Source organism: Ranitomeya variabilis, chromosome 1, assembly GCF_051348905.1.
Source record: "Ranitomeya variabilis isolate aRanVar5 chromosome 1, aRanVar5.hap1, whole genome shotgun sequence".
Taxonomy (NCBI): domain Eukaryota; kingdom Metazoa; phylum Chordata; class Amphibia; order Anura; family Dendrobatidae; genus Ranitomeya; species Ranitomeya variabilis.
The window spans coordinates 507,044,010-507,066,008 of record NC_135232.1 but is presented as its reverse complement, the minus strand read 5'-3'; the positions used below and the strand labels follow the sequence as shown (position 1 = coordinate 507,066,008).

At 43.6% G+C, this 21,999-nt stretch overlaps 1 protein-coding gene across 7 annotated transcripts in view; it reads right to left on the bottom strand.

The window, feature by feature from the left end:
• Positions 1 to 21,999, bottom strand: part of C1H19orf44 (chromosome 1 C19orf44 homolog) — a 497,340-nt gene that overhangs the window by 57,723 nt on the left and 417,618 nt on the right. For all 7 annotated transcript variants that reach the window (XM_077252966.1, XM_077252950.1, XM_077252997.1 and 4 more), the window contains exons 3-7: positions 21,134 to 21,447; positions 20,682 to 20,973; positions 8,586 to 8,937; positions 6,790 to 6,860; positions 6,122 to 6,605 (exon numbers count right to left, since the gene is read on the bottom strand). In XM_077252966.1, coding sequence (XP_077109081.1) covers positions 6,122 to 6,605; positions 6,790 to 6,860; positions 8,586 to 8,937; positions 20,682 to 20,973; positions 21,134 to 21,447 — 1,513 coding nt within the window. The remainder of the gene's footprint in view (positions 1 to 6,121; positions 6,606 to 6,789; positions 6,861 to 8,585; positions 8,938 to 20,681; positions 20,974 to 21,133; positions 21,448 to 21,999) is intronic.

Here is a 21,999-nt window from a genome sequence, read left to right as displayed (position 1 = left end):
GAACACAGTCCAGTGCCATAATATAAGTCACTGGCAGACCTGATGTGGGACTGCAAGAGCCTTGCAGCTTGAATATGTTGCTAGACACCCAGTGATCATGCGATCACCAGGTCCTACAGAAGAATCTGCGGTGCAGTAATAAGCCGCTTCTGTCTTCTCCCCAGGGTTACTGGTTGTATCTGAAACCCGAGCATTCAACCTGATCCTGTGAAATTACAGAACCAGGATCTTTAATCACACACTGTAAATTTATAATGGTGATGGGTTAATGTTCAGGACTAAGCAACGTAAATATATGGCACTTTGTGCTTATGCGGTTAATGAAGTAAAAAATATAAAAACTACATATACTGTAACTAGTGTTGTCGCAACAGTTACATTCTGTTCTTTGATATTAAGGTGTCATACAGTCAATAATATAGAAAGACGCAAAGTACTATAAAATGTTCTAAGAAGCTTCCATCTGTATTACGATATTAAAAAAAAACAACAAAAAAAACCACATACTTAAGACAAAGTGAGGAAGTGTATACAGTAGTTTAGGCTTGAGAAAGGCCAAATTTGGCTGAAACGTTGCCTCTCTTTGTCTTCTTACATTTGTTTATTTTTTAAACACTGGAATAAAGATGGAAACTTTTTGAAAGAACACTTCATAGGCCTCGGATCTTTCTGAATCTCTAGCTCTATAGCCTTTGGATGTGGTAGGAGGCCCTGCCAAGATAGCACATTATCTGTAGTGCATGGGAACAACAAATCAGACTGTACGGGGAACAGCAAGTAATGGGGTTAGATTTATTATAGACCCCAGAATATAAGGGACATTTAATTTGCTGAAAATGAATTAGTGACTCGAATTTCCTAGTAAAATTCACACAATTTGGCAAATTCAAATCTCCTCAGAAGCAATCATCTCCAATTTTGAATGCTGCCTATGCTGATCGAGAACAATAATACAAAGTGTCCATAAACTAACACAAGTAGCAGCTGGGCTATAAATTTAAAAGAAAAAAAAAGAAGATGTTGGATACTCAATTTAAACATGGGTGTATCGATGCGGTCACTAGGAGGCGGACAAAGCAAAAAAAATTAACTCCTCCTAAGTAGGATACACCCACCAACTGGAACCAAGCTAATCAGTTACAGAGAAAGTAGTAGGAGAAGAAAGAAAGGAAAAGAAAAAATTCAAACTGGTTCTCAACATAGGCTCAAATAAGGGTGGATGACTCTGAGAAAGATTTTACGGTACCCAAAATCTTTTCTCTATCACTTCATTGGGGGACACAGGAAGCCATTGGACATCCGAAATCAGTCTCAAGGGTGGGAAGAAAAAGGAAAAAGCCATACCTAGGTCTGAGCCCAAGCTACTGCCACTTCAGAACCTTCCTGCCTAAGCTCGCATCTGCCGAGGCATAGGTGTTCACTCTGTAAAACTTAAAGATATGAACAGAGGATCCGGTAGCAGCCTTCTAGAGCTGCGAAAAAGAGGCCTGATGACGAACGGCTCAAGAGGCCCCTACTGCACAGGTGGAGTGAGCCTGAAGAACATGTAGCACCGAACTGAGGTTGCAAAGATCCACGGTATGCCAATAAGGGGATCCGAATGGGCAACTCCCTGAATGAACGTCCTGATTGGAGAGGGGGAAACCAGATTTCTCTGGAAACGTATCAAACAGGAGGAGAACTGACCCTTAAGAGCTGGGTGACATTCCAGACTCCAGGCTTTGCACAGGCGAAATAAGGCCTTCCATGTGCAATGATTGATGCGATTGATCATGGTTTTAATAACTTGGTCAGAGAAACGTGCATCCCTTAATACTGCGGCTGCAACAACCATGCTGTTAAATTGAGAGACTGAATTCTGTTGAAAGAGTACCCAGGATAAGCAGGTCAGAATGATCTAAAAGGTTCCACAGGGCGTCCATGAGAAAGTAGATTACTTTGGCATACCAAGGTCTTCTGGGCCAGTCTGGAGCAACGAGGCTGACTGGCATTCCTTCTGCCGTGTTCTGCTTGATGAGCCTGGAAATTAGACGTGGGGGGGGAACAAATATGGAATGTTGAAGTGAAAACAGAAGATCACCAGGGCATTGGAGTCAACTGCTAAGAGATCGCGGAACCTAGACACAAACTGATGAACCTGTTTTATTCTGGACGCCATCAGATCTAAGTCAGGTATGTAAATCTGGCCGAAGACTGTTGGGTTCAGAGACCACTCTCTTGTGGAAATACATTCGCTTATAAAAACTTGCTTATAAAACCGGTTTCCTAGTTGTCCACTCCAGGCATGTTCACAACTGAAATCGCCGGTAAGTTCTGTTCTCAAGACAGGATGCAAAATACCTCTGACAAAACTGATCTGCTTGGAGTTCCATCCTTGTGATTAATGTATGCTGTGGCTGAATAAGGACCGGGCGGCCCAGAAGAAGATCCTGCCAATGAAGGAGAAGAAATTAAAGGCTTTAATTTCTAGAGGATTGATGGGGAGGGAGGATTCCGGTGTCTTCCAGAGGCCCTGAACCGTGAGATGTTGAAATACCGCTCCCCAAAAGAGTAGACTAGCGTCCGTCATCACAATCTCCCAGTGTAACGGTAGAAATGATCTTCCATGGCGAATGAGGATAGAGTGTCACCACAGACCAGAGACTCTTACCTGTGGGGAAAAGAGGGTGGGTCAGTCCAGAGAAGAAACCATCTTGTCCCAACAGGGAGATTGATTTGCAGACTCTCGCAGATGGGTAGGATGGGGCTTTGAAGAGGAAGTTGTCTAGATAAGGGATAACTAGAATAACACCAGACTGAAGAATGGCCATGACAGCCACTATGATCTTTTTGAAGACCCTAGAAGCGATGGCTAGGCCGAAAGGACGAGCTGTGAATTGGAAAGGAGAATCTTGGAATATGAAACAAAAAAATCTTTAGTGAGATACACAAATGGGAATGTGGAGGTAGGCATCCTGGATGTCTACAAAACAAACTCCAGGCTATATGGAGGATATCAAGGAACAGAGAGACTCCATCCTGAAGTGGCAAAGACAAAACCGCTTGTTTAAAAGCATGAGGTCCAGGATGGGATTTGATGGACTCGTCCTTCTTGGGGATCGAAAAAGGTTTGAATGAAAACCTGAGCAGCGCTTCTGAAGGGCCTGAAGGGGAATGGGAATGATGACGCTTGATTGGCGAAGGAAGGACATGCCCTGGAAAAAAAATTAAAATAGGAACCAGAGAGGTTGTCACGGGGATACCGCAAAAGATTGGGATCGGATGATCACAGCGTCTGGTAACACATACACTTGCAGTAGTTAGAACGGCTTCACAGTCATATTAGCAATTCTGGTTTTCTTTGCTCTGGTGCTGAAGGGATTATATTGCTTAGTTGGACTCCTGGAGTTCTCTCTCTTGGGTTGTATCAGCTGTCCTGGGTTCATTACTCCCAGCAGGTATAAGAACCCTCCTCCTTGTTTCTGACCTTTCCAGTGATCGCTTGACTTCCTGGTTTGGTGGTGAAGGGGAAAGTTCAGTGTTTGGAGTTGGTGGTTGGAGATTTTTTTGGAGATTGCTGCGTGTAGTTGGTATGCGTGTTTTTCCTTATCCTTTTATATTTGGTTTTCCCTTCCTATACCTCCTATTTTTTCCCACTCTGTTTTGTGAGTATTTGTATGATTGCAGATTTCTTTTATCCCTGTCTGTTAACCTTGTGTGTCTGGTTAGTTTTGCTTACACTTCAGCCTCACATCTCCCTGGGTGGGGGAGGGAACAGATAAAGATAAGACTAGGTTCACATCGCGTTAGGGCAATCCGTTTGACAGATCCGTTTCTAAGCAGCACTAGCGCAACGCAACAGATCTGTTAACGCACCCATTGACTTCCATTACCGTAACGGATCCTAATGCATGTCAAAATCGGCATGCGCTAGCGATGGTCTGCTATTTTGTGACGCACCTTCGAGCGTGGACTACCGCGTTTTCGAGTCGGTTATGGCGAACGCACAGCGAACGGAAGCGTTCGCTCTGCATAGAACTCTATTGCCAACGCAGGCCGACACAATGCAACCATGCGTTAAGTTAACGCTACTGCAAAAATACAGACAATTTGGGGCTCATCGTTATGGGATCCGTTTAACGGATCCGATAAAAGGCTATGTGAACATAGCCTATGATAAAAACATAGCAAGGCATCAGAACCCAGTGTCTTCACCATCAGAAGCAATCTGGGGGCAGAGAGTTGAATAGGCAGCTTCGAAGGCAGACTTGGCCAAGAACTGCCAGTGGGATCCTTGAAAAAGAGTCACCGTTAGAGAGAGGAAGAGGTAGAAAATATCTACATGCATCCTTTTCTAAAAATGCTTTTCTGGATGTTGCCACTCCCTAGAAAAAACCCTGTCAAACTCCTTATCGTCAGAGAATATTTGTGGTAGGCGCTTAACCCACTTAAACCTCCTCCTTGACATGTAAGGTCTGGTTAACAGCCAGAACCAGACTATCCATCATGTCACGAAGCTTAGAGGCCAGATCAGAGTCAAGATCAAAGTCCGACTCGCAAAGGAGATCAGATTCCTGCGAGGAAGAAAAAAAAAATGTGAGTTAACATGGAGGAAGTAGAAGGAGACGGAGACCTAGAAGAGGAACTGGTACACGCCCGTTTTTAAGACCTATTGTGCGATCTGCCATGGTGGAGTGGATTGACGGGTGAATCCGATTTGCCTTGAGAGACAATCGGAGCACCAGTGGCGGCTGATAGGATAGGCAGACGCTCTAAGTCTGACACCAAAGACAGATACCTTGGTTAGTTCAGCGACAGACTGTGATGAGGCTGCGGCCCACTCGGGAGGAGGGGGAAGCGTGCCCTCATTGAAGGCAGTGGGGGCTCCTATGGGTCCGGCATAATGGAGGGGAGGCTGCAATCTGAGCAAAGAGCTGTTGGCTGACCAGAGAGCAGTCTTTTATTGCAGGAAGAGCAGACAAAATGCAAGACTATTAGGGAGAGGGGTGAGAGCAATTCTCCCTGAGGTTAGGCATGGAAAGGAAAAAGGAATATTCCAGTAATGGTAGTTACTGAGGAGAGCTAGCGTGGCCCAAAAAGACAGAGCCTACTCCCATTCCCGAGGATGGAAAAGTCCTGGTGCGGAATCCTAAATTGAGAGACCAGAGGCTGAAGACCGACTTGGCAAAGAGAGTTACGCAGGTCCAAAGCAGGGAACTAGAAAACTGCAACAGCGACAAGGAAGAGAAAAGGGGGCAGAGTTGAAGAAAAGAAAGGAGTTTCCTGTGCGAATGGCCAGGAGTAAGAAGATACCCGATAAGCTAAAAAATAATGTTTGAGCCCAAAAGAGGTGCGAGAGAAGACAGTGTGCATCCAATTCGTTGACCAGAGGTGGGCGGCACCGATGAGGATTAGTGATGGGAAGGAGCAGAGGACCACAGGGAGGAAAGGATTCGGAAGATCCTATAGGCCCTCATTTTCCCCTACATACTTGGGAACTTGGACTTAAGAGTACCTGATTCTAAAGACGAATCCCAACTCCTTATTCAAAGAATGGAAGATTGCCATCAGAAAGCCTGGGTAGGTGAATCACTGGGATAGAAGTGTGTCTGCGCTCCATACACGCATCTAGCCATGATGGCCTAGCGTGCCAGAATTGGGTGGCAAAGACCGTACACCTGGATGCCCCAAATGCTCTTGATGTGTGCTAGGGTCCTGACGCTTAGACCAGAGGGGGTAAGATGTAGATCAGACTAGACTGCTCTCTCAGTCTCTATGTGGGATGACAGAGTGGCATTTCCACTCTGTTGCTCAAAATCACATGGTGTAGCTGAAAGACAAAAGGGAAAAATATTAAAAGAAAAATAAACAAACCCAAGGTAGAAACGGCCTGGGAATGGATCCGTGTCTGACTCCTATGAACACGAAGATAAAACTGATTAGCTTGGTTCCAGTGGGTGGCTGTATCCAACTAAGGATGTGTTAACTTATTTTGCTTAGCGTCAGCTTCTTGGTGGCAGCACGATACACCCACGGTTTCCTGTGTCCCAAAATGAAGTGATAAAGAGAAAAAAAAAAAAAAAAGTTTGCAGCTAATCAGAGCTAATATTATTTAGTTTGATTCACATGCAATAATACTTACAATGTGGCCAGTGATAAATAAATCCAGCATCACTGGTCTGCACAGCAATTTCCTTTACTGTTACTCTCTGTATGTTCTCAGCCATTTTTTTCCATGACCCTGTTTTGTTAGATGGGGTGTAGGAATGATGTGGGAGAAGGACAGATTTTTTTGCGGATAAAGATTTAGAGTAAGAATGTGAATCAGATTTTGAACCATGTTCAGTCTCAGTAAGCACAGAGCCTTCAAAATCCTCTGAATACACAGAGTTAACCGTGGATTCATCTGCCGTTTCTGCATTGTAATGGTCAGAAGAACTGGAGTCATCTCTGTGTCGCTGGGATAACATTTCGGAATCTTTGTTGGTCTCAGAGTTTGATTCTCTAACAGATTCCCCTTCTGAGATGGACCGTCTCGTAAATGACTTTACATCTCTTCTAAGCGAGTGTCCTTTGTCATGAGCAGGTGAAGGATGCAGAAAATCCTCTGGCTTTTCACTAATTATCTGGGGTAGAAGAAAATCTCGGTTATTAAAATGAAAACAAAGGTTGGTTCCATTACACTATTTTCTAATATTCATTTTAGAAAATTGGCTACATGCAATAAAAACACATACATTTCAAGATTTTCTTGCTTTCAAGTTAACACCAGTTTATTTTACAAAAATAGCATAAAAAGGATTTCCTAACCTTTACTTTTGTCTCCTCAGCATCTATAGGGAGTACCAGATCATCCAAACTTAGGATATTCAGTTTAAAATCTAAAAAGTAAAGTATGCAGATTGATAACACTGCACAGTAACTGTAGATACTAGTCAGAATATGCCAAAATGCAAATAATTGTATCAGATGCCATCCTCTTAAGAAGAGGGACTTGTTGCCATTCCCTTAAAATGTCAATTACCGTATATCAATTTGTAAAAACAAGCAAGAACCCAATTAAGGATCACATTTCTGTAAAAATCTAGGTAGAATTGAAAGAAAAAAAAAAGAAAAAAAAAAAAACTTATGTAGAGTTAGGGTATGTGCACACTTTGTGGATTTCCTGTGGATCTGCGGCATTTTTTTCCCACGCAGATTCGCTGCAGATCTGCAAGTGATTTACAGTACAACATAACTCAATGGGAAAAAAATGCTGTGCTAATGGTATGGAAAAATCCGCATGGAACACACAGCAGATTCAAAAAAGGACCATGTCAATTCTTTTTGCGGATCTGCAGCGTTTCTGCACCCATTCCATAATAGAAATCCGCAGGGGTAAAAACGTGTGAAATCCGCACAGAATCCGCAGCAAATCCTCAAAAAATAGGAGAGGATTTTGACCTGCATTTTCTTCCAAGAAATGCAGAATCTGTACAGAAAATTCTACAGTCTAATCCGCAATGTGTGCATATAGCCTTAGGGCAGTCAAACAGCTGTATAAACCAGACAGAGGTCGGAACCCAGTGCATGGACTGGCTGACGGCTCTCCCAACCCGCGCATTGACAGCTTCATGTACAGTGGGTATGGAAAGTAGTCAGTCCCCTTTAGATTTTTCACTTTGTTTTATTGCAGCCATTTGGTAAATTCTCAAAAGTTCATTTTTTTCTCATTAATGTACACTGTGCACCCCATCTTGACTGAAAAACAAAAAAGTAGTAATTTTTGCAAATTTATTAATAAAGAAAAACTGTGGTCTGATTGCTGTCCGATTTATATGGACGTCTGACTGCGCCTTTATAAAGCTAAACAATACCTTACTAATGAGCCCAGGAAAATTGTTACAAAAAAAAAACAATAAAAACACAGTACTCACGTCCCAGACCAGCTACTGATTATAAAAGAGCAGCTTTGGTCTGGGAGTGGGGAGTTGGTTTGGTGACTATTGTATTGCTCTCCTATGTTCAGCAGACATAAATTTTGCACATTTTTTAAAAACATTTTATCTTGGACTGCAACCATTGATGGAGGTCCAGGCACTGCCAAGTTTCAAATTGTGATGGACTGGTAACGGAAAAAAATTAAATAATGAGAAACCAAGATGCATCTTTACTGGAATGCTCAGTAAGTGTATCAAAAATGTATTAGGATTGATGAGGTTACCACACAGACTACCTGAATTGAAGCTGTTGTGACAGGTTCTCTTCAGGGAAACTAACATCATCACCATTGTTCTAGTTTACAGTTCTTTTTGTACCACCAGAATGACCTATTCTAATAACCTCAAATATCCCTCATTCACATTCTCAACATTATCATGGGTCTAGAGAGGTTGTTCTGATTGCTGCATCCAAACCTCCTCGTCCGATGCACATTTATAGAAAATATCTGCATGAAAACCTCTGGTAGGACAGGCCTTTCATCTGTGAAATTTTCAACTCGCAAGTGTCAAACACAGACAACATTACAGCCAGGGTAGTTTAACAGATGTTCAGAATTTGTTTTAACTTGTGTACCTAAATATCATTTCAATGCAACCTATGCAAGTAAGAAAACTGAACCTTACCATTGGAGCTTGCACTGCCATCATCCTCAGGTCTGGAGAAGAGCTCCTCTAGGGATTTAATGTCACTCCTTTGGGACACAGGTGTTCGACTTAGTCTCCCCAGCCTTGTCCTTGGAGATGGACTGTTCATTGAGCTTCTTACAGATGGTGATGGAGATCGGGATCTGAACCGAGTTAAGGAATGTGTTCTTCTTGGAAACCTAGGGCTTCCATAGCTAGGGGGCGATGGGGTCCTAGAATTTAAGCGGGAAGGGGCGCGGCGAGGAGAAACAAAGGCCATCGTTGAGGGACTGTGATGAAGCTTTCTGCGAGGGGTTGATTTGCTAGGAGGTGATGGGGTCCTAGGTGGTTTCTAATGTAAAGTAAATGAAACATTCACACAGAGTATTACAAATTGAGATTTCCAGAACTATAAGGAATTGAATAGTACAATTGTGTTACAATATAAGTTACAGTGCCTTGCGAAAGTATTTGGCCCCTTGGAACTTTTCAACCTTTTCCCACATATCATGCTTCAAACATAAAGATACCAAATGCAAATTTTTGGTGAAGAATCAACAACAAGTGGAACACAATTGTGAAGTTGAACGAAATTTATTGGTTATTTTAAATTTTTGTGGAAATTCAAAAACTGAAAAGTGGGGTGTGCAATATTACTCGGCCCCTTTAACTTAATACTTTGTTGCACCATCTTTTGTTGCGATTACAGCTGCAAGTCGCTTGGGGTTTGTCTCTATCAGTTTTGTACATCGAGAGACTGAAATTCTTGCCCATTCCTCCTTGGCAAACAGCTCGAGCTCAGTGAGGTTTGATGGAGATCGTTTGTGAACAGCAGTTTTCAGCTCTTTCCACAGATTCTCGATTGGATTGAGGTCTGGACTTTGACTTGGCCATTCTAACACCTGGATACGTTTAATTTGTGGACCATTCCACTGTAGATTTTGCTTTATGTTTGGGATCATTGTCTTGTTGGAAGACAAATCTCCTTCCCAGTCTCAGATCTTTTGCAGACTCCAATGGGTTTTCTTCAAGAATGGTCCTGTATTTGGCTCCATTCCTCTCCCCATCAATTTAAACCATCTTCCCTGTCCCTGCTGAAGAAAAGCAGGCCCAAACCGTGATGCTGCCACCACGTTTGACAGTGGGGATGGTGTGTTCAGGGTGATGAGCCATGTTGCCTTTACGCCAAACATATCGTTTGGCATTGTTGCCAAAAAGTTCAATTTTGGTTTCATCTGACCAGAGCACCTTCTTCCACATGTTTGGTGTGTCTCCCAGGTGGCTTGTTGCAAACTTTAAATGACACTTTTTATGGATATCTTTGAGAAATGGCTTTCTTCTTGCCACTCTTCCATAAAGGCCAGATTTGTGCAGTGTACGACTGATTGTTGTCCTATGGACAGACTGTCCCACCTCAGCTGTAGATCTCTGCAGTTCATCCAGAGTGATCATGGGCCTCTTGGCTGCATCTCTGATCAGTCTTCTCCTTTTTTGAGATGAAGGTTTAGAGGGACAGCCGGGTCTTGGTAGATTTGCAGTGGTATGATATTGATATGGAAGGACTATGATCGCTTGCACAGTGCTCCTTAAGATGTTTAAAGTTTTGGAAACCATTTTGTATCCAAATCCGGCTTTAAACTTCTCCACAACACTATCACGGACCTGCCTGTTGTGTTCCTTGGTCTTCATGATGCTCTCTGTGCTTCAAACAGAACCCTGAGACTATCACAGAGCAGGTGCATTTATACGGAGACTTGATTACACACAGGTGGATTATATTTATCATCATTAGGCATTTAGGATAACATTGGATCATTCAGAGATCCACAATGAACTTCTGGAGTGAGTTTGCTGCACTGAAAGTAAAGGGGCCGAATAATATTGCACGCCCCACTTTTCAGTTTTTGAATTTCCACAACAATATAAAATAACCAATACATTTCGTTCAACTTCATAATTGTGCTCCACTTGTTGATTCTTCACTAAAAATTTACATTTGGCATCTTTATGTTTGAAGCATGATATGTGGGAAAAAGTTGAAAAGTTCCAGGGGGCCGAATACTTTCGCAAGGCACTGTATATACCGTATATACTCGAGTATAAGCCGAGATTTTTGGGCTGAAAGTGCCCCCTCGGCTTATACTCGAGTCACGGTCGGTGGCAGGGTCGGCGGGTGAGGGGGAGAGGGCGCTGAGGCATACTTACCTAGTCCCGGCGATCCTGTCACTCCCCCTGCCCGTCCCACGGTCTCCGGGTGCAGCAGCCTCTTCCCCTGAGCGGTCACGTGGGACCGCTCATTAGAGAAATGAATAGGCTGCTCCACCTCCCATAGGGGCGGAGCCGCCTATTCATTTCTCTAATGAAGCGGTGCCGGTGACCGCTGACAGAGGAAGAGGCTGCGGCACCGAACACAGGCAGGGGGAAGGAGCGGGACGCCGGGAGCAGGTAAGTATGTCATATTCACCTGTCCGCGTTCCACACGCCGGGCGCTGTCTCCATCTTCCCGGCGTCTCTCTCTCCTCACTGACTGTTCAGGCAGAGGGCGCGATGACGCATATAGTGTGCGCGCCGCCCTCTGCCTGATCAGTCAGTGCAGGGAGACGCCGGGAAGATGGCGCCGAGAAGCTGCAAGCAAGACAGGTGAGTATGTGTTTTATTATTTTTATTGCAGCAGCAGCAGCACAGCTATGGGGCAATAATGGACGGTGCAGAGCACTATATGGCAGAGCTATGGGGCAATGGTGCAGAGCACTGTATGGCACAGCTATGGGGCAGTAATGGTGCAGAGCACTATATGGCACAGCTATGGGGCAGTAATGGTGCAGAGCACTGTATGGCACAGCTATGGGGCAGTAATGGTGCAGAGCACTGTATGGCACAGCTATGGGGCAGTAATGGTGCAGAGCACTATATGGCACAGCTATGGGGCAGTAATGGTGCAGAGCACTATATGGCACAGCTATGGGGCAGTAATGGTGCAGAGCACTGTATGGCACAGCTATGGGGCAGTAATGGTGCAGAGCACTATATGGCACAGCTATGGGGCAGTAATGGTGCAGAGCACTGTATGGCACAGCTATGGGGCAATAATGGTGCAGAGCACTATATGGCACAGCTATGGGGCAGTAATGGTGCAGAGCACTGTATGGCACAGCTATGGGGCAATAATGGTGCAGAGCACTATATGGCACAGCTATGGGGCAGTAATGGTGCAGAGCACTATATGGCACAGCTATGGGGCAGTAATGGTGCAGAGCACTGTATGGCACAGCTATGGGGCAATAATGGTGCAGAGCACTATATGGCACAGCTATGGGGCAGTAATGGTGCAGAGCACTGTATGGCACAGCTATGGGGCAATAATGGTGCAGAGCACTATATGGCACAGTTATGGGGCAGTAATGGTGCAGAGCACTGTATGGCACAGCTATGGGGCAATAATGGTGCAGAGCACTATATGGCACAGCTATGGGGCAGTAATGGTGCAGAGCACTGTATGGCACAGCTATGGGGCAATAATGGTGCAGAGCACTATATGGCACAGCTATGGGGCCATAATGAACAGTATGGAGCATCTATTTTTATTTTTGAAATTCACCGGTAGCTGTTGCATTTTCCACCCTAGGCTTATACTCGAGTCAATAAGTTTTCCCAGTTTTTTGTGGCAAAATTAGGGGGGTCGGCTTATACTCGGGTCGGCTTATACTCGAGTATATACGGTATATGTTGCTGCCAGAACTTTGAAAGTGAAGATTTAAAGCTCTACTCTAATATTCTAGTAGCAGCAAAAATGAATAGCATAAGTATAATATCTGTCCTTGGCAAGAATTACAGCTAATTTATATTGGTTGTCTTAGGGTATGGCTCCACGGTACGGCTTGCCGGCGGGTTCGCCGCAGCGGCGAAGCTGCTCGGCGCTAAGCCCCGCCCCCTTTCTGGGACGCGATGGTGCCGGATGTGTACAGTACACATCCGGGATCATCGCACCCCTCGCCATAGGGCCCTGTGATATGCCTTGCGGGGACGCTGCGTCCCCGCAAGGTGTACGGACATGCTGCGTTCTGAAAAGACGCGCAGCATGTCCGGAGTCGCAGGGCCGCCGCGTGCGGGTTTCCACGCATAGTGGAGACGGGATTTCATAAAATCCCCTCCACTATGCTGGAACATCTGGACGCTGCTTGTTTGACGCTGCAGCGTCAAACAAGTAGCGTTTACTGACCGTGGAAACATACCCTTAGGCTGCTTTCACACATCAGTTTTTTGCCATCAGTCACAATCCGTTGCATTTTGGAAAAAAAAACGGATCCGTCGCAGATTGTGAAAAAAAATGATGTCACGGATCCGTTTTTTCAACGGATCCGACTAGGCTGGCTAAAGGATCCCCAAAAAAAAAAAAAAAAAATCAGAGCATGCTCAGTTAAAAAAAAAAAAAAAATGAATCCGTTGCCGGATTCCATGAATTGACGGATCCGGCACCCATAGGCTTCCATTTTAACAAACGACAAACGCCCACGGATCCATCGCTGTCCCGTTTTTTTCCAACGGAGACAAAAAACGTTAGTTTGTCCGTTGTCTATAGCCGCCGGACAGACAATTTTCGATGGATCAGGAGAACGACGGATGAAACGTGAGGCCATCCGTTGCTAATACAAGTCTGTGAGAAAAAAAAACGGATCCGGCAGCATCAGATGCTGGATCCGTTTTTTTCAAAATTCGACGGATTGTTACTGACTGCAAAAAACTGATGTGTGAAAGGGGCTTAAGGGCTCATTTCCACATGCAAGACATACGTCAGTGTCTCGCAGGTTAAAACCCTCTTCTGGCGCCGGCACTCCAGAGTGGAGCGTGCGGCCACACAGCAACACATGAAGCTGCACACTCCGCTCCAAAGTGCCGGCGCCAGAAGAGGGTTTTAACCTGCGAGACACGGACGTATGTCTCGCATGTGGAAATGAGCCCTAAGGCTCAATAAACACCATGTTCAGAGGAATTGATTGAAATTGTCCAGCTGAAAATGCAGCAAGACATACGGTATTTAAATTCAGTTACACACATGCCACTGCCTGCCTATAAGTGTATTGAAAGGCAAAGTCAATATACCTTTGACATAGCTGTAGCCGTTAAAGGATATCTGTCCGTAAGATAAATACTAGTGATGAGCGAGTATACTCGTTACTCGAGATTTCCTGAGAACGCTCGGGTGTCCTCAGAGTATTTTTTAGTGCTCGCAGATTTCGTTTTTATTGCTGCAGCTGAATGATTTACATCTGTTAGCCAGCATAAGTACATGTTGGGGGTTGCCTGGTGGCTAGGGAATCCCCACATGTAATCAAGCTGGCTAAGAGATGTAAATCATTCAGCTGCGGCAAGAAAAACTAAATCTGCGAGCACTATAAAAAAAAAATACTCGGGAGGACTCCCTGAGCATGCTCGAGAAATCTCGAGTAACGAGTATATTCGCTCATCACTAATAAATACCCCAATCTGCATATATGGGCATACAGGTGTCTTAAAGGAAACCTGTTGCCTGAAAAACACTGTTAACCTGCAGATATGTGGTTAAAAAATTTTTGGGAAAAAAAGTGCTTCTTATAGTCCGAAAAATATGGTAATCTGCCGGCCCTAAGCTGAGCTGCTGTCAGTCAGTGCAATGGGAATGGTTATAGCCGCTGCTCTCCATGCACAGAGCTGTGACTGAACCTGTGCCAGCGCCACCCCCTATGCTTGAATACTGCTGGGATGGGAATAAAAATAATTTCCTCCTGGCAGCGTGGGTCTAAATGCTGGCAATGGGTAGGTTCACAACGCTATAAACCTGTATATTAAACTTACAGTAGATCAGGTTAATAGCATTTTTTTAGGAGACAGGTTCTCTTTAAATGTAAAATGATTCACACATACAGTCATGGCCAAAAGTATTCACACCCCTGCAATTCTGTCAGATAATACTCAGTTTCTTCCTGAAAATGATTGCAAACACAAATTCTTTGGTTTTATTATCTTCATTTAATTTGTCTTAAATGAAAAACCACACAAGAGAATGAAGCAAAAAGCAAAACATTGATCATTTCACACAAAACTCAAAAAATGGGCCAGACAAAAGTATTAGCACCCTCAGCCTAATACTTGGTTGCACAACCTTTAGCCAAAATAACTGCGACCAACCGGTTCTGGTAACCATCAAGGAGTTTCTTACAATGCTCTGCTGGAATTTTATACCATTCTTCTTTGGCAAACTGCTGCAGGTCCTGATGTTTGAAGAGAGCCTTCTCCAAACTGCCATTTTTACATCTCTCCACAGGTGTTCTATGGGATTCAGGTCTGGACTCATTGCTGGCCACCTTAGAAGTCTCCAGTGCTTTCTCTTAAACCATTTTCTAGTGCTTTTTGAAGTGTGTTTTGGGTCATTGTCCTGCTGGAAGACCCATGACCTCTGAGGGAGACCCAGCTTTCTCACACTGGGCCCTACATTATGCTGCAAAATTTATTTAAACAGAAGAAAAACGAGTCATATTGAGCCTAGATATAATCAAAATATCCTTTATTGCAAGACTTAATAGCAATCTTACTTTTGAAATAGATGTACAATACAATACATAAACATTGGTAAATTCACTAGGTAACTAAACAGTGACTACAATGGTGCAACCCATAAACCGAGACACATAGCAGGACATGAGTATTAGAAGGTAATGCAAACGATATCCAATGAATACCAACAGAGAGAAAGGCCCAAAAACTGCAGCACATAACGGAGTTCAATACTCTTTACACGGCTAAATTGCCACAGTGAATACCGCCATCGTGTGCCACATTGGTATGCCCATACTAACTGTGTAAACAGAAATAAATGTACTAATTACCCATTGGTGTTGGAATGTCCAAACTCGGTCCCGGTCCTGTACCCCAACGCGCGTTTCGCGTTCACGTGTGCCGCTTCCTCAGGGGGCGCGGCTAAATCTGTACTTTATACCTAAGATCCACAAAAATCCCGTTGATCCACCGGGACGCCCGATAGTCTCTGGCATGGGAGGCTTGAGCGACCCCATATGTAAATTTGTGGATTATTATCTAAAACCGTTGGTTGAGTCGCTCCCCTCCTATGCCGGGGATACGTCGGATGTCCTGCGTCGGATCAACGGGATACAGTTGGAGGACAACATGTGCCTTGTCACGGCAGATATACAAGCATTATATATCTGCATTGGCCATAATGATGGATTAGAGGCGGTCCGCTTCTTCCTGGGTGCAAGCAACTGGGATGGTGCCATTTGTGAACTGGTCATGGAATTATTAACGTTTATACTAACTAGAAACTTTTTTGTTTTTAGGGATGTTTTCTACTTACAGCAGCGCGGCACTGCCATGGGCGCGGCCTGTGCGCCCTCCTTCGCCAACCTCTTCCTGGGCTATTGGGAGAGGGAGATTTTTGGCGGGGGGGGCCCGCCGGCCGCAGACCATGTGCAGTGCTGGTTACGCTATATTGATGACCTGTTCATCATTTGGCAGGGACCTGATGACGCATTACATGAGTTCATGAGGCAATTGAACAACAATGCATATAACATCAAATTGACATACCAGGTGAGTAAGACCGAGGTGGACTTTCTGGACATTAAAATTGAGGTGGATGCTGAGCGATATTTACAAACTGATGTGTTCAGGAAGTCCACGTCGGTCAATTCTCTTCTGCATGCCGATTCAGGTCACCCTCAGAGTACTATTCAAGCCATCCCAGTTGGTCAGCACCTTAGGATGAGGCGGATCTGTTCCTCTGCCACCAAATTTGAAGCGCAGGCCGTGGATCTTAGGTCTAGATTCCAGAACAGGGGATACAGCAATCGAAGTATTAAAAAAGGCTATTTGAGGGCCAAATATACATCACGTGATGAATTATTATGCCACGGAAAGGGATGGAATAAAAGAAAGGTAGAACAACAGGACCTGGTTAGGTTCATTTCCACTTTTAACAGTGAATGGCCCACTATGAGGAAGTGTCTCCAGAAACACTGGGGCATCCTCAAAAGTGACCCATCACTTTCCAAATGCCTCAATGAATACCCCTCGATGACCGCTAGACGAAGCAAAAGTCTTAAGGACCTTCTGGTATCTAGCCACTATGTCCCCCGGTTACAGGAATATAATTTTGGATCTAGGGGCCCACCGAGGGGCTGTTTCCCATGTGGCAACTGTATTTCATGCCCTAATATCAGCCGTAGTACATCTTTTGATGCAGTAAATGGTGAAAGGACTTTCACCATAAATCATCATATAACCTGTAACACTATACAGGTTATATACTATGCTGTGTGTGGCTGTCCCAAAGTCTACGTTGGGCTTACCTCTCGTCGCCTTGGTACACGTGTGCGCGAGCATGTACGTGATATAGTGGCCGCAGCAAAAGAAACTGATTTGGTGAAACTAAAAACTATACCACGCCATTTCAAACAATTTCACGATTGCAATCCCAGGTCCCTTATGGCACGTGGGATTGATCACGTACAATGTGGCATAAGAGGCGGTGATGTGAGGCGCCTCTTGGTGCAAAGGGAATGTCGCTGGATTTCTACCTTGGGAACCATGATGCCTAAAGGTCTTAATGAGGCACATGGTTTCTCATCGTTTCTGTAATTTTTGGTTGCGGTTAGGTTTTCCTGTTGTTCTTGCCCCTGATCATTGGTTTTAATTTGGTCTCTTCGTTTTATTTCAATTTTAGTGCGTTTATATGTATGTCAGCATCCATGTGATAGATGACGGTGAAGGACATATGGCAGAAAATACATCACTAATGGATTCTACTTACCTGCGTGATGATGAAGGAGGAGCGGTGATGTCCGTTCACGGACTGTTCCATCTATAAGAAAATGATATATGGAAGTTATGTATGCATATGACATTTGCTACTAATTGGATGGACTTCGCATGTTAATAACATTATGTCCAAAGATGTATTATATGGTTGTTATTTGGCCCTACTCCCCCTCCCAATGTGACCTTTAGCGTCATATATCTAATGGAAGCATTGATTAATACAATTTTAATATTTTAACTATTACAGAAATAAAGTGGTTATATTGTTTTTAAGTGGTCTAAATCACTAGGTTTATATAGTATATTGCACTAGTCACTTTTATGCACTTTTTCACTTTTTAACATATGCATATGTATTAGTATGTATATTTACCTTTGCACTTTATTTAGCACAGTTCTATTGCTATTTGCACACGATAGTTGCCTCTGATCTCCTCTTTCTCGCTGACGGTCCGGTGTCATGTGGAGTGGGCGTGGCGCCGACCCGCTCATGTGACCCGGCCTTGTTTGACGAGATCGAGGCTTGAGGCGCTGCACACCACAGTCACCTGCGGTTCACCGCAGCGCACGCGCACGTCCCTTTTTCTTTATTACACCACATGTGTTTTAAATTAAACAAGTATATATACCGGATGGTGAGCCGGATTTAGCCACGCCCCCTGAGGAAGCGGCACACGTGAACGCGAAACGCGCGTTGGGGTACAGGACCGGGACCGAGTTTGGACATTCCAACACCAATGGGTAATTAGTACATTTATTTCTGTTTACACAGTTAGTATGGGCATACCAATGTGGCACACGATGGCGGTATTCACTGTGGCAATTTAGCCGTGTAAAGAGTATTGAACTCCGTTATGTGCTGCAGTTTTTGGGCCTTTCTCTCTGTTGGTATTCATTGGATATCGTTTGCATTACCTTCTAATACTCATGTCCTGCTATGTGTCTCGGTTTATGGGTTGCACCATTGTAGTCACTGTTTAGTTACCTAGTGAATTTACCAATGTTTATGTATTGTATTGTACATCTATTTCAAAAGTAAGATTGCTATTAAGTCTTGCAATAAAGGATATTTTGATTATATCTAGGCTCAATATGACTCGTTTTTCTTCTGTTTAAATAAGTCTATGATCGAGTGGCCCTAAATGTAAGGAAATTTACTGACGTCTAATTTATGTTCATGCTGCAAAATTTGTTGGTAGTCTTCAGACTTCATAATGCCATGCACACGGTCAAGCAGTCCAGTGCCAGAGGCAGCAAAGCAACCCCAAAACATCAGGGAACCTCCGCCATGTTTGACTGTAGGGACCGTGTTCTTTTCTTTGAATGCCTCTTTTTTTTCTCCTGTAAACTCTATGTTGATGCCTTTGCCCAAAAAGCTCTACTTTTGTCTCATCTGACTAGAGAACATTCTTCCAAAACGTTTTAGGCTTCTTCAGGTAAGTTTTGGCAAACTCCAGCCTGGCTTTTTTATGTCTCGGGGCAAGAAGTGGGGTCTTCCTGGGTCTCCTACCATACAGTCCCTTTTCATTCAGATGCCGACGGATAGTAAGGGTTGACACGGTTGTACCCTCGGACTGCAGGGCAGCTTGAACTTGTTTGGATGTTAGTCGAGGTTCCGCACAATCTTGCGTTGAAATCTGTTGTCAATTTTTCTTTTCCGTCCACATCTAGGGAGGTTAGCCACAGTGCCATGGACTTTAAACTTCTTGATGACACTGCGCACGGTAGACACAGAAACATTCAGGTCTTTGGAGATGGACTTATAGCCTTGAGATTGCTCATGCTTCCTCACAATTTGGTTTCTTAAGTCCTCAGACAGTTCTTTGGTCTTCTTTCTTTTCTCCATGCTCAATGTGGTACACACCAGGACACAGGACAGAGGTTGAGTCAACTTTAATCCATGTTAACTGGCTGCAATTGTGATTTAGTTATTGCCAACACCTGTTAGGTGCCACAGGTAAGTTACAGGTGCTGTTAATTACACAAATTAGAGAAGCATCACATGATTTTTCGAACAGTGCCAATACTTTTGTCCACCCCCTTTTTTATGTTTGGTGTGGAATTATATCCAATTTGGCTTTAGAACAATTCTTTTTGTGTTTTTTTCATTTAAGACAAATTAAATGAAGATAATACCAAAGAATTTGTGTTTGCAATCATTTTCAGGAAGAAACTGAGTATTATCTGACAGAATTGCAGGGGTGTGAATACTTTTGGCCATGACTGTATATCTAACTGTTGCGGCATTGTTAAGAGATTAGCATTTTCATTCATATGCAAATGAGGTGTTAAGTATTCTGGGCATAACAAAGAATGAAGGAGCCACTGCTTCCCTGTCCAGCACCAGCCTCTTTCAAGTGCCAGGCAAAGAATTCAGATGGTGAGCTATCAATCAAGGTAAAGAGGATGGTGCTAGGTAGAGAACAACCTGGGGAGGCAGAGGATCATGTGCTCTGTCTCATCTAGAGAACTTAAAGAGGTTATCCACTGCTTTTCCATTGATGCTATCCTTTGAATAGGTTATCAATGTCTGATCGGTGGGGGTCTGGCAAGTGACATCCCCACCGATCAGCTGTTCACGGTGTTGATGGTAGGAGCTGCTCGATTGCAGAGCTGCTCAGTCTTCTGATGGTTGCAGGGCACTGCACATCCGCCTCAAATTCAAATCAATAGGAAGCAGATATGTAGTACCCTGCTGCCGCCACAATCAGAAAACGGAGCAGCTCCGAAATCGAGCAGTTCAGGCATGCCGCCACAGATAACGAGAACAGCTGATTGGCAGAGCTGCCAGACACCAACCGATCAGACATTGATGAGCTATCCTAAGGATAGGTCATCACTACTTTTTCATCGGACAGCCTCTTAAAAAGTATGATTTGCAGAAGGATTAAAAAAAAAAAAATTTCTGGAATGCAGCAACAGATAGAAGATCTGAAGGTGACAATGCATTTACATTTCAAAGACATGCATGCCTATACAGGCAGTATGGGAGGTTGATCTTACTGATTGATTTATCATGTGTGGATTAGGCTAGCTCCACACTGCATCTAGCCTTCAACTAAGAAGGTTCTGTCTGAATCCAAAAAAACTGGATCCAGATTGAGCCCCTCATAGAGCCACTGAACATTATGAGGGAGAAACCTTTCTGGATGCCAACACATTTAGCCTCCTTTCTTGTGCTGTATTTATTTTTTTTTAGCCAAACACAGAAGCAATATGAAAACGTATCGCCAAAAGAAAACAAAAAAAAAACAAAAACAAAACAAACAAGAAAAGCAAACTCACTGGAAGCTTCCACCATCTCTCCTCATTTTCTGAAAATTCCACTGAGCTGCCAACAAGATGAAGCATTTCTTCCTCCTCGCTTTCCAAAGCTCCTGGCTTACTATCTACTGGATTGTTCCTAACACCATGCCTGTTGTTCTGTCTTACAGGCTTTGGCTCCATTATGTTAACTTTCTTTTTCAGAAATTTCTTTTCGCGACTGCTGAATTCACTACTTGATCTGTTAGAGAAAGGTCTTTCTTCAGATGTCCTTATTTCAGAGTCATTCTCAGAAATGTCAATCTCTAACTTTCTGTAAAAGTAAAGCCGTGAAATGTAAAAAGGGTGCACATAAGACAAATGAAAAGAAAAGCAATAAATACTCTCAGGTTTTCTATTTCCATTTCTTTATAACACGCCAAAGGAAAATGATAAACTAGCTATAAGATAATAGTAAAAGAAAGCAACCTTACCTTAATCGATGTCTGCTCTCAATTTCTGCCAACCTCCTCAGGGCTGCACTGGTTGGCATCTTTGACTGGACCGGCTGGAGATCGGCAGGCTTCTTGGCCTCAATTGTGACAACTGCATTCCTCTTTATATCATTTCTCAATGGCGTTTTCTTCTTTAGAAACCTACTCTGTGTCCCCAATACCTGCTGAGGACTAGCAGAAGCTCTGTACTTTTCACTCTCCTGTTCTTCGGCTGACATGTCGCTCATGTCAGCATCTGATGGCTGGGAGAGTTTTAAAGCACTTGTCTTCCTGTTCAGTGCAAGCATATATTCCTACAAAAGCAGAACATAAATAAATGACCTTAACCCTGAGTAAAGCCCAATGTGGAAATAATTCTTACCTGTAGACTACTGTAGTAATGACAGCAATTTTCAATTTCAAAATAAAACCAAACTATAATATATATTTTACATTTGTAATAATAAATAAAAAAATTACTTGGATACAAAAAAAAAAAAAAAAAAAAAAAAAAAAAAAGGGAACGCCAAGGGCTAACTTACTAGTCAGTTTTTCACCTATAAGTTCTAGCTAGGCTCTTCATGGATAACACTCGCACCTATGATAGTCTATGGGGCTTTACACATGTCTGGGATTTTGGCGGACAAAGTGCCATCCGAGTGCTGTCCGTTTTTCATGGACTGATAGATTGGAAACCGATGAAACCCAGGCACTCTGACCGATTTTCTTGTAAGTAGATGTTCACTTTCTTTTATTGAATGTTGTTACTCTGATTCGTCAAAGCAACAGAAAAATGGAATTCAATCCGTGACTGATCAGTCATAAGATCTGTCAAGTTTCATCATCTTACCAGAAAGAAAAAACAC